The sequence below is a fragment of the Ictalurus punctatus genome, chromosome 9 (assembly GCF_001660625.3).
Source record: "Ictalurus punctatus breed USDA103 chromosome 9, Coco_2.0, whole genome shotgun sequence".
Taxonomy (NCBI): domain Eukaryota; kingdom Metazoa; phylum Chordata; class Actinopteri; order Siluriformes; family Ictaluridae; genus Ictalurus; species Ictalurus punctatus.
This window is the reverse complement of record NC_030424.2, coordinates 25,350,138-25,363,118: the sequence shown is the minus strand read 5'-3', so window position 1 is coordinate 25,363,118 and position 12,981 is coordinate 25,350,138. Positions and strand designations below refer to the sequence as shown.

The following is a 12,981-nucleotide window of genomic DNA, read 5'->3' as shown; positions in this document are numbered from 1 at the left end:
CATCACGGTGTCTTTTTTTGACTGAAGCTGAAAGAACGACGGAGAGGGGGAGGGAAGAAGAGATGCACAGAGTGACTAAGTGATAAAAGGGGAGTGCGGGGATGAGCAGGCCGCCTCGGGGATCGGACAATCCTGGAACGACAGAACTGCTGTGGCAGTGGCTGGGGAGGGGTAGTGAGGAGAGCGAAGAAAAACGGGATGAGAGGGGGAGAGACAAGAAGAGAGGAGAACGATAAGATGTTCTTATCTTAGTCCGACCAAGTGCCAGACTTTTGGGGTCCAGTGGGAGCGGGGGGCTGGGGGTAGTTCCCTTCTAAGTAGATAAGTAATAATCTGCTGAAGCAGTCATGCGAGTGTGTGTTGCTTGTGTGTGCAGTTTTGCACTTATCCATATTTTGCTATGGGCATCAAAAATGCTACACCTTCTCTTTCTCTCTCTCTCTCTCTCTCTCCAAAAAGTCTTTTAGTTTCCTGTACTATTTGTCATGTAGCCACAGTCCATGACATGAGAGTCCATGCATGTCCGAAACATATGGCAGCTACATGTGTGCCTGTGTCATGCATGGCCTAGAGCCACTGCCAGAGCAAGTGTTGCTGGGTATGAGATTGGGGTTACGAAGGAGACTGTGCTGGGAGCGTATGATTGGCTGGCAATGTTGCTATCCGAGCCATGATTGGCTGCTTCGCAAGTCACGCCGCTGAGAGCAGAACCCTTTGAACTGGGAGACAGTGGCTGAATACTCGGGTCTCGTAAGGCAAAGAGAAGAAACACACACTCATACATACACATACACATACTAACAGACTCGTGCATGCGTAGACACAGTAGACACACACACACACCCCCGTGAGCCTTTTCCATTTCAAAACAGGTTAAATGCAATGTAGTGACTAATGCATCACATGTAAGAGGAACACGAACACACACACACACACACACACACACACACACACACACACACGCACACACACACGTTCTAGCGCAATGATGCGAGTGTATGCAGACAGATGAAGCTTGAGTTATGCATGCATGGCGAAGCAGCCTACAGAGATGTTTCCACATCCCTGCACTAAAATCGGCCAATCACAAAACAGCACCTATGAGGCTCTTGGTCAGTTTCTAATGAAGGTGCTCAGATTACCAGTGAAACATCTTCAATACAACCTACATCAATATTAGCAGATATTTAATGACCTGGATGACCTTCAGAGCCAGGAAGTACATCTCTTCTAATGAGTCACATCTCAGAAGCCTGATTAGGCAGAATTTTCTGCAGGCTCCGATTTTCAAACAGCGCAGAAGCACACCTCCAGGAGCTGAACTTCAAGCAACTTTCTGCAGGCTATATTTCCCCCCTAGGATATGCCGGGATAATGAATAATTAATAAGCGTGGGTGGTTTTATCTAATCAAAGAACACCAAGTGCCTGCGACTTGAGTAGATATTATGCTGTGCTATAGTACTGCGTCATGTTTAGAACTGCCTAGCATGTTTTAATGCCCTTGCAGAACTTACATTAAGTCTTTGCTGAGTTCTAGCCAGGGAAATATCTGCAGCCACTCTGTGCTAACACTGGGTCCCATGTGTAAGATTCAAAAGGTTCAAAGGCTGATGGTCCTTGCCACTGTTGCAGTTTTGTTCCCTCCACTCTGTTGGTACCCATTTCCTTCACACCTAAAATAAAGAACTGACTAGAGAACTGACGTGGAACTGACACGGCTTGTTTGAATCAAAAGTAAGAAAACAGCAAGGACAAAGTCTGATGTGATGGCTACTTTGTCTTTTTCTTTCCAAACAAAGAGACCACAGTCCTGCCTTCTTGTTTTCAGTTGGCTCACAAGAAAGAGGATTGCAAATTCACAGGACAAAGGTCACAGAAAAGAAGCCAGCATGACATGTAACCAGTAACCCTGTCTTTCACATCCCACGTCTTTACCTAATGTCAGGACATCTGTTCGTGAACTGAATCTGAAGAGAAAGTGGGGCATGCAGAAAGACACCGACCCTAAGCATACAAGTCGTTCTACCAAATAATAGTTAAAGAATAAAGTTAATGTTTCGGAATGGCCAATTCAAAGTCCTGAGCTTAAACCAATAGAAATGTTTGGAAGGACCTAAAGCAAGCAGCTCATGTGAGGAAACCCACCAACATCCCAGAGTTGAAGCTGTTCTGTACTGAGGAACGGGCTGAAATTCCTCCAAGCCGATGTGCAGGACTGATCAACAGTTACCGGAAACGTTTAGTAGCAGTTATTGCTGAACAAGGGACTCGCACCAGATAAAAAATCTGAAAAAAGCTACAGTGAGGGAAAAAAGTATTTGATCCCCTGCTGATTTTGTACGTTTGCACACTGACAAAGAAATTATCAGTCTATAATTTTAATGGTAGATTTATTTGAACAGTAAGAGACAGAATAACAACAAGAAAATCCAGAAAAATGCATGTCAAAAATGTTATAAATTGATTTGCATTTTAATGAGGGAAATAAGTATTTGACCCCCTCTCAATCAGAAAGATTTCTGGCTCCCAGGTGTCTTTTATACAGGTAACGAGCTGAGATTAGGAGCACACTCTTAAAGGGAGTGCTCCTAATCTCAGTTTGTTACCTGTATAAAAGACACCTGTCCACAGAAGCAATCAATCAATCAGATTCCAAACTCTCCACCATGGCCAAGACCAAAGTGCTCTCCAAGGATGTCAGGGACAAGATTGTAGACCTACACAAGTCTGGAATGGGCTACAAGACCATTGCCAAGCAGCTTGGTGAGAAGGGGACAACAGTTGGTGCGATTATTCGCAAATGGAAGAAACACAAAAGAACTGTCAATCTCCCTCGGCCTGGGGCTCCATGCAAGATCTCACCTCGTGGAGTTGCAATGATCATGAGAACAGTGAGGAATCAGCCCAGAACTACACGGGAGGATCTTGTCAATGATCTCAAGGCAGCTGGGACCATAGTCACCAAGAAAACAATCGGTAACACACTACGCCGTGAAGGACTGAAATTCTGCAGCACGCGCAAGGTCCCCCTGCTCAAGAAAGCACATATACATGCCTGTCTGAAGTTTGCCAATGAACATCTGCATGATTCAGAGGACAACTGGGAGAAAGTGTTGAGGTCAGATGAGACCAAAATGGAGCTCTGTGGCATCAACTCAACTCGCCGTGTTTGGAGGAGGAGGAATGCTGCCTATGACCCCTGGAACACCATCCCCACCGTCAAACATGGAGGTGGAAACATTATGCTTTGGGGGTGTTTTTCTGCTAAGGGGACAGGACAACTCGACCGCATCGAAGGGATGATGGACGGGGCCATGTACCGCCAAATCTTGGGTGAGAACCTCCTTCCCTCAGACAGGGCATTGAAAATGGGTCGTGGATGGATAGTCCAGCATGACAATGACCCAAAACACACGGCCAAGGCAACAAAGGAGTGGCTCAAGAAGAAGCACATTAAGGTCCTGGAGTGGCCTAGCCAGTCTCCAGACCTTAATCCCATAGAAAATCTGTGGAGGGAGCTGAAGGTTCGAGTTGCTAAACGTCAGCGTCGAAACCTTAATGACTTGAAGAAAATCTGCAAAGAGGCGTAGGACAAAATCCCTCCTGAGATGTGTGCAAACCTGGTGGCCAACTACAAGAAACGTCTGACCTCTGTGATTGCCAACAGGGGTTTTGCCACCAAGTACCAAGTCATGTTTTGCAGAGGGGTCAAATACTTATTTCCCTCATTAAAATGCAAATCAATTTATAACATTTTTGACATGCGTTTTTCTGGATTTTCTTGTTGTTATTCTGTCTCTCACTGTTCAAATAAATCTACCATTAAAATTATAGACTGATCATTTCTTTGTCAGTGGGCAAACGTACAAAATCAGCAGGGGATCAAATACTTTTTTCCCCTCACTGTAAGGTTCACATACTTTTTCCCCCTCACAGATATGTAATATTGGATCATTTTCGTCAATAAATAAACAAACAACGAAGTATAGTATCCCCCCCCCCCATTTGTTTAATTATTATCTCTTTATCTACTTTTAGGACTTTTGTGAAAATTTTAGGTCATATGCAGAAATATAGAAAATTCTAAAGAGTTCACAAAATTTCAAGCACCACTGTAGGTGCTAGTGTGTGATATTTGATACAATGCGATTAAAATACTTGAGCCCTGGCAAGTGGTTAACTGAAACTGGAGATTATAGTGGAATATTACTGTACATAATAATTTCAGTGGGAAGACACAATGGACAGATCTCTGGAGACTAATAAGCTTGTAACAGTGTGCGGACACTGACATTTATGACTCGGGCAAGTGATAGTGGCTTAGTGGAAAGCTTTTCGACTCTGCAGCTTGAAAACTGCACGTTTGAAGTCTTCTGTTCATCTGCAATCCATCCATTTTCTGTACCTCTAATCCTACACAGGGTCGCAGGGGAGCCCGGAGCCTATCCGAGGGAACTCTGTGCACGAGGCAGGGCACACACTGGATGGAGGGCCAGCCCATCACAGAGCACAACTGCACACATTCACACACTATGGACGATTTGGAAATCCCAATCAGCCTACAATGCAGGTCTTTGGACTGGCGGGGGAAACTGGAGTACCATGAGAAAACCCATGAAGCACTGGGAGAACATGCAGTGCTGGTGGGATTCGAACCCCCAAACCAAGAGATAAAGGCAAACGTGCTAACCACTAAACCACTGTGCCCTTGGGTTATTTTTTTTTTATTTAAAAATAAAATACTTTATTTTTTCCAAATAGCAGAGGTGGGAAGAAACAGACTGTCAGTCTGGTAAAAACCAGTACAGATTCACTTCACTTGAAATTTTCTTTTCACTGAATATTTTTACTTACTGCAAAAACCACTTTCTACTCATTAAGCTTCAATTATTTTCATTTGTAAAGTCAGGTGCGCCCTTTTTAGCCTCATATATTCAAGGAGACCATTTACTTCCTAATATATCTACATTTTAACTGATGCGTCACCAAGAATGAGACCTGATGAGACAGAGGCAGATGTTTTTCTCATTTGTGAACCTTTTTTTGTAGATGTACTTTCATACTTGAAGCAACTTTAAGAGTTTACACTCTTCTACTTTAACTTCAGTGAAGAATTTTCAAGCTGTACTTGAACCTTTACCAGAAGCTTTAATGAAATGAGAAACTGAACTTTTACTTGAGCAAATAATTTGGGTACTTTTATCGCCTCGGCCAAACTGGGACCCGACGTGTGATGGGTTCGACAGCAGAGAAGTGGAGAGGTGACGCAGCAGCACAGCGAGATTAATACAGAGAAGGCGTGAGATAAAGTGTGAGATCGAGACAGAAAGTTATAAGGTTTTGTCCTGAGGGTCTGGAACATCCAGAAATCTCCTGACTGAGAACTACACTGATCCTAGTTTGTGTTTCGATTGCACCGTGACTGTGAAAAACACCACATAAGACATTTCATTACTTGGCCGAGGAGGTCGAGATTGAATTTGTTATTTCACATTGCCTCTGCTTTGCTGGGGGAATATGATATTAACAAGAATGTAGTTTTTTAAACCAGCTGCACTCGCAATTTCACACTTCGAGCTTTTCCTTACCGTTGCTGCGAGCAGCATGGCGTTCCGACAGAAGCACAAACAAAATGCACTCCTGTGACGTTTTTTTGACACGCCAAACAATCTTTGGTATACAATAAGCTTTGGAAATCACTTGTTTGATAAGCGTTGGTCTTTAAAAGGTGGGTAGGAGTCTGTGAACCTTGTGTTAGACCGAACATTGACTGTGAGTAATACAATTTATCTTGGAACTTCAGCCAAGGAACTAAACTTGGCCGAGATTTCACAGAAGGTCCTGCAAGGGAGACTCACTGGTATTTTACTAACGTTTCACTGAACCCAGACGTGTTAACATAAACATAGCAAAAACATGTTTTTACCACAAAAGACATGTCACTAAATGAATATTTGCTATATTTTAATTGAAATATATAATTTAATTTCTGCCTCACAAAATGGCTGCGTTAATCTGACTGATGCAGAAATGTTTTCAGTGTATCCCTGTAGCAAGTGGTCAAAAATAATAAATGCGACATGCTAAACCGTTTATATTGGCACCTCTGCTGAACCTTTTTCCATTTTCATTTATCCTCTCTCCTTTCTCGATATCCTGTCTCCGTGTGTTTCTGGGTGATGACTAACAGAATGCTATATTCCTCCTGTCACATGACAATGACAACAACAACAACAACAACAAAGCAAACAAGGAACGAGCAGGAGTGATGGAGTGAAAGTCATGGGTGTAAAAGAAAGAAGGTGGAAGAGAGTATGTGGGTACGTGATATTATGTGTACGAGTGTGTGTATGGTTTTGATGCTGTAGATGAAGAACTGAAAAACACAGATTCGATTTTATGACTTCTGTGATGCAGAGCGTTTTCGTTTGAAAGTGGCAGTTTTTGAGGGCTTCTTTGCTTATCGTTCTTCATCTCTTATTGGGTCTCAGCTGCAAGATGCGTTAACACACACACAAACACACACACATACACTCACTGCAGATGGAAGATGCTAAATGTACCCAGTGGGCATGAATACCCATGATAATGCATACCCATAGTGTATTTCATATCTCCAAACTCAGACACATAAACACAATCTGTTGTCTGCTTCTACCTCCTGAGACCCTTCCCAAAGCACACATACCTCTCTCATGAGACACATGTGCGTACACGTTCTATCCAGGGGACATGTTTAGGTGAGTACACGTGTGTGTGTGTGTCTGTATGTATGTAATATATATATATATATATATATATATATATATATATATATATATATATATATATATATATATATATATCTTTGTGTGTGTGTGTGTGTGTGTGTATTACCTTGAGTGGGGTCATGGCTCTCCCAGAACACCTTCAGCAGTTTCTCCAGGCTCACATCTTTAGGAGGGTAGACCACACGCACCACCTCCGTGTGACCCGTTAGACCTGCAGACCGGGTCATATATGACTTTTCTCACGTTTTCCGTATTCATAGGAAACATTTTTCATCCTAATACCGCTCTACAACATCTGTAGCGTATGTGATGACACACTGCAAAAGCAGACAGAAGACATGCAGTCTCTCGCTCACACACAAACACACACACACACACACACAAACACACACAAACACACACACAGTATCTGCCTGCAACTAGGTCATGGGGTAGAATGGAAAAAGTGGGGGGTTCACTGCAGAAAGCTGCTAGGATTATATGAGAGAGACAAGAACAAAGACAGAGAAAATGCCATGAATAAGCATCTCATATGTCTCGCACCCCGGTTTCTCAGCCTGCATGTACAGTGCGTTGCGAAAGTATTCGCTCCCCCCTTGGTGTTTTTCCTGTTTTCATGCAGTACAAACTGGAATTAAAATGGATTTTCTGGGAGTTTGTATCATTTGATTTACACAACATGCCTGCCTCTTTGAGGTGCAAAATATATATTTTTTGTGACACAAACAATAATTAAGCCAAAAACAAACAAGAAAAAAAAAAGAGTAAAAAAAAAGAAATCTTGAGCGTGCATTCATTAAGTATTTGTCAAATCTCTGGAAGACTGGAACAGATTTTCCTCTGTATTTCGTTCCATCCATCTTTCCTTCAATCCTGACCACTGTTCCAGTCCTTGCCGATAAAAAGCATCCCCACAGCATGATGCTGCCGCCACCATGCTTCACTGAGGGAATGGTGCTCTCGAAATGTTGGGTTTGCACCACACATAGCGTTCACCATGAGTGCCAAAAAGTTACATTTTAATCTCATCTGACCAGAGAACCTTCTTCCATGTGTTTGCGGAGTCTGCACATGCTGTTCGGCAAATTCCAAATGTGTTTTTGTTATTTTTTTGTTTAAGCAATGGCTTTTTTTGGCCACTCTTCCATAAAGCCCCACTCTGTGGAGTCTACGGCTTAAAATGGTCCTAGGGACAAATACTCCCATCTCCATGGTAGATCTTTGCAGCTCCTACAGTGTTATCTTTGGTGTCTTTGTTGAATCTCTGATTAATGCCCTCTTTATCCGTTCTGTGAGTTTTGGTGGGCGGTTCTCTCTTGTCAGGTTTGTAGTGCTGCCAAATTCTTACCATTTTGCTATAATGGATTTAATGGTGCTCCATGGGATGTTCAAAGTTCGGGATATTTTATTTTATTTTTTTAGAATCCTGCCTTGATCTATAATTCTTTACAACTTTGTCTCTGACCTGTTTGGAGAGCTCATTGTTCTTCATGCTGCTTGTTTAGTGGTGTTGCAGACTCAGGGGCCTTTCAGAACAGGTGTATTTATACTGACATCAATGTGACAGATTATGTGACACTTTGACTGCACACAGGTGGACCTTAATCAACTAATTATGTGACTTCTGATAATAATTGATTAGACCAGATCTTATTTAGGGTTTCATAGCAAAGGGGGTGAATTTATATATGCACTCACAACTTTTTTTTTTTTTTAAAAACAAGGTATTTTTTTCCCAATCCACTTCAACAACTTGGACTATTTTGTTACATAAAATGCAAATAAAAATAAATTTTGATTCCAGGTTGTATTGCAATAAAACAGGAAAAACAACAAGGCCCCTGCCCCTTGGTGTTTTTCCTGTTTTATTGCAATACAACTATTTTGGATTATTTTGTTACATAAAATGCAAATAAAAATAAATTTTGATTCCAGGTTGTATTGCAATAAAACAGGAAAAACACCAAGGGGTGGGGGGCTGAATACTTTCGCTAGGCACTGTATGTAGGGGTGTGTGGGTGTGTGTGTTAAGTGGTTGTGGTCATCTTACCTGAACACACCTCCTTGTAGGTTGGGTTGGGGGTGAATCCACCTGCATATCCCACTTGAGTAGAGAACACACCAGGAAGAGTCCAGAAGCGTCTCTCTGCACCCCAAAAACAGCCCATACCTGTGAGCATATAGGAAATATATTTACTGAACAAAATGTTGACGCGTCCAAAACTTATTTCCCCTCCACTGTATTTTATAATACATAGAGTTTTAATGAATTACTGAATAACAATAGACAATCAACTAATTTATTTATAGTTGAGTACATATTCATACGATTACTTAATTCATAGTCTATATTTATTCCGTAGAATTAAAACTTTGGACATGAATTCTAGTTAATATACATCAATCAATAAATAAAAGAGCATAAATGTTAACTATGAACTGGATATATATGTAATAATCTAGTGCCAAGGAAGCGAAAATGTCTTTTTGTATTATAGGCGAGTTTCAACATGGATTATGTGCAGTGTGTAGTAGTGTGATGTTGCAACACACCAAACATGATCATCTCTGTCCCGTCAGGAAATGGCTCGACTGTGGGCTTCCCTGTGACTGCATGCTTCGCTAGAGAGATACAGATAGAGAGATGTTAAGGAGCATCGAGTTCGGTTTGGTTCCAACACCCCAAAATACTGCTGATCTGAAACCAATAACCAGCGACCTCAGGAGCTTGTGCATGGTGTCATTTCGTTACCATGACAACACTGGAGAAATTCGGTTTAGACTTTGACAGTATAAGGAATTCTAAGATCATCAAAGTTCATTGTTTAACAATTACAGTATTGAACTTAAGCGCAAACAAAAACGAGACTTTTCCATCTCCAGCAAGCACTTCATCCTGGTGCAGGTTGCAGTGGATTTGGAGCCTAACCTCGGGAATACCGAGCACGAGACGGGAATACATCCTGCATGAGACGCCAGTCTGTTGCAGGGCATCACATATAAACCCATTCACACACTCATCCACTTGACTGGCATGTTGTTTGGGAGGTGAGAGGAAACCAGAGAAACTGGAGGAGACTCCATGGATACAGAGAGAACGTGGACAATTCCACATAGACATTAACCCGAAATCAGGATCGAATCAGTGACCCTGTAGCTACCTGCTGCACCACAAGTGGTTATTATATTTACACAACTGATTACCAAAGTCACTTGTCTGACTGTGTAACAGCTCGGCTCTTTAAGCAGTACAAATGTGGGCCGGGTCATAAGAAGGTCTGTAGGTTCCCTGAACAAGTATCGACAGAGGAAGTTGGGTCAACCCGTTTTTTTGCTTTTTTTTTTTTGTGTGTGTGTGTGTGTGTGTGTGTGTGTGTGTGTGTGTGTGTGTGTGTGTGTGTGTGTGTGTGTGTGTGTGTGTGTGTGTGTGTGTGTGTGTGTGTGTGTGTGTGTGTGTAAGGGATAGCACTGGGAGGATTAGTGCAGATTTGCTCAGTCTGGTCAAGCTAAGCAGGATCAAAGCTTGGGCCTCCACACTGAGAGACACTTAACAGATTACAATAAAAAATACACACACAGGCTACAGTTCCAATTTTAGAGTAACTTCATTCATTACATTCACTGCAACAACACCGCCCCCCACCCCCCAAAGAGGCATCCAACTATGAAAGCCAGAACCTGACTTCCCTACAGAGTGAACATAAGTGCACTTAGAAATTCGGAGGTTTAAACAAAATATTTACAGGGTAGTTGGGTTGTCTTTGCCAACTGTGCCATGCTGGAACTACAATAAAAATGGCACAGATGTGGCACGGATTAAGGCAAAGGAGACTGAAGTGATTTGCAGCCTAAAGCTACAGTCTGCTTACTGGCTTACACATTCCACAATACTATGAACACATGGATAAACCCCCCCCTTCAGCCCCCCCACCCCCCACCCCCCACCCCCCCACACACAAGTGTCCACTCCCTAGTGTCCAAAAAGCCCTTTCTCAAGCAATACGGATCGAAACGGAGCATATCTTTATTCGCAAGCGGAATACACACACATTCAACATCAGACTATATCACACACTAGAGCTGCATGACATGGACAATATCACTGCTATCATGTCGTCAGTAACTATAATAATTGAAAACAAACTGATGAATCTGTGATAAATTACAGTTACAAGTCTGTCTGGATTTATTTGCCCAATATTAATGAACATTTCTTTAAAACATGCCACTTGCCATGATTTATCAACACGCCTTATATTTTTGAAGACATTTTGCTATTCTATTCCTATTGAATGTGTATTTTCTTATCTGTTGTGTGTAATTGAGCTGCTGTAACAAGGGGATTTTGCCAGTATGGAATAAATAAAGTTTTTATCTTATCGTATGTTACCTAATTGGCAAAATTGTCAAAATATTTTAGTTTCTCTGTTACACGACAAGCTGTTTTTGTCTTAGTAATTTAAAGAGATAGAGTAAGAAAGAGAGGCTGGTGAGGGAACGGCTGTTTATGGTGATAACACTGACTACGTTTACATGGACAGCAGTAATATAATTATTGACCTTATTCTGAATAAGACAATATTATGATTAAGGTGCTTACACAAGTCGCTTTTAGAATATTCCTTTCATGTTCCTGTTTTACGTGTTATAGAACATAGAGCGATTAACGGCACACGTCATTACGTCCCCACGCCACGCCGTCCGACGTCCCTCCAGAATTTCACGTATCGATGTACAGTTGGTCTTCGTTATGCAACCGTATACAGTTTTGGGTGTTTCATTTTTAATTTTACGAACGCTTCAAGTGCGGTTAATTATTTGTCGTGCTGTACGTGCAAATAGACGACTGCTTGAAGCTGTGGGCTGCGTCACAAACCGCGTACTTACCGTCTAAATAGTAGCCGAGATACATGTATTTCACCTACTATATACTGTAGCAGGTAAGTACACGGTTTGGGACGCAGCCGTGCTCTCTTGTTTGCAGTAAAACGGGTGAGCGCTGCCGTGTGTGTACGTGTCCTGTCGCAAAATGTGGTGAAAACTCCCACACGACGTTAATAGTGTGATTAAGGTGTGTACATGTCTGTAATATACTTCAATAATGCGACTAAAACAGGAATACTCAACACGTCTTAATTCCATTTGCGTTTACTTCGAGTATGACTTTAGTCGGATTAAGGTCATCAATAATCGCTGATTACATGCTAGTTTCTTAATCAGAGTTAATATCGGATTATAGTTTTCCATGTAAACGCAATGACTGAAGACAGGAACTTGTTTCGCAGATGTCCCACAACATAAAATCTAACTGTAAATGGTTCAAATATATGATGCGTCATTCACAAATACAAAAACTGTAATTGCAAATTGCCAGATTGCAGTGGTATAAGAGGAACAAAACACTTCGGGACTTGTTGTAATTGGAAAATAATAATAAATTTCTTTTTGGTGGTACCAGTAACGCTATTTCATACTTCCACTCTATTCAAAATAAAAGCCGAAAATAAAATATTTAATACTTTTAATTTATCAAGGACAGACATGGTTTTTTAAGGCAACTCCTATTTTATTACTGACATACCGACAACCAGTAATCTAAATCTCGTCCTCAAAATGTTTATGCATCCCGTTTAAATTCATGTAAATAAATAAAAAGAGCATCTAATACCAGAATTTGAATTTCAGCAGATTGAACCTTGTTACAATTCCTTTGCTTTCCCATAATGCCTTTTGTCTTACGCTTTATTTATCTCGCAAGCATTCTCGCTCGCTCTCATACAAACATTTCTCACTAAACCTCCTCCTCCCTTCACATTCCCATAATGCCCCTCTCCTTCTCTCTCGCGTGCGCTCTCTCTCTCTACACACACGTTGTCTTCCATACTGGGTTTTGTTTTCCTCTCATGGAGTTTTGGCGGCAGTCCAGGCGAAGCCATTCGGTCTCCTTTCACCATGAGCTTAGAGTCGGTGCCAACGCCTTTACCCAGACCACAACACCTCCCCACCAAACACTGCCAATGCCCAGAGAGAAAGAGAGAAAGAAAACAGGGACAGGGTGGGAGAGCCTGACAAAAGAATACTGCAAGAGGGGACGGCGCAATTTGAAAATGGGAGTTCTCTTTTTTCCGGACAAACTTCAGAAAACAACAGATGAAATCGACCCACGTTATTTTATTTTTTTTTATTTCGGAGAGGAAACTACGCTGGAA

The 12,981-nt window shown here is 41.7% G+C and overlaps 1 protein-coding gene across 1 annotated transcript in view; it reads right to left on the bottom strand.

Annotated features, from left to right (window-relative positions):
• Window positions 1-12,981, bottom strand: part of msrab (methionine sulfoxide reductase Ab) — a 41,029-nt gene that overhangs the window by 20,124 nt on the left and 7,924 nt on the right. Inside the window, exons 2-4 of the mRNA XM_017476917.2 lie at window positions 9,326-9,394; window positions 8,823-8,942; window positions 6,879-6,983 (exon numbers count right to left, since the gene is read on the bottom strand). Of these exons, the coding sequence (XP_017332406.1) occupies window positions 6,879-6,983; window positions 8,823-8,942; window positions 9,326-9,394 (294 nt within the window). The remainder of the gene's footprint in view (window positions 1-6,878; window positions 6,984-8,822; window positions 8,943-9,325; window positions 9,395-12,981) is intronic.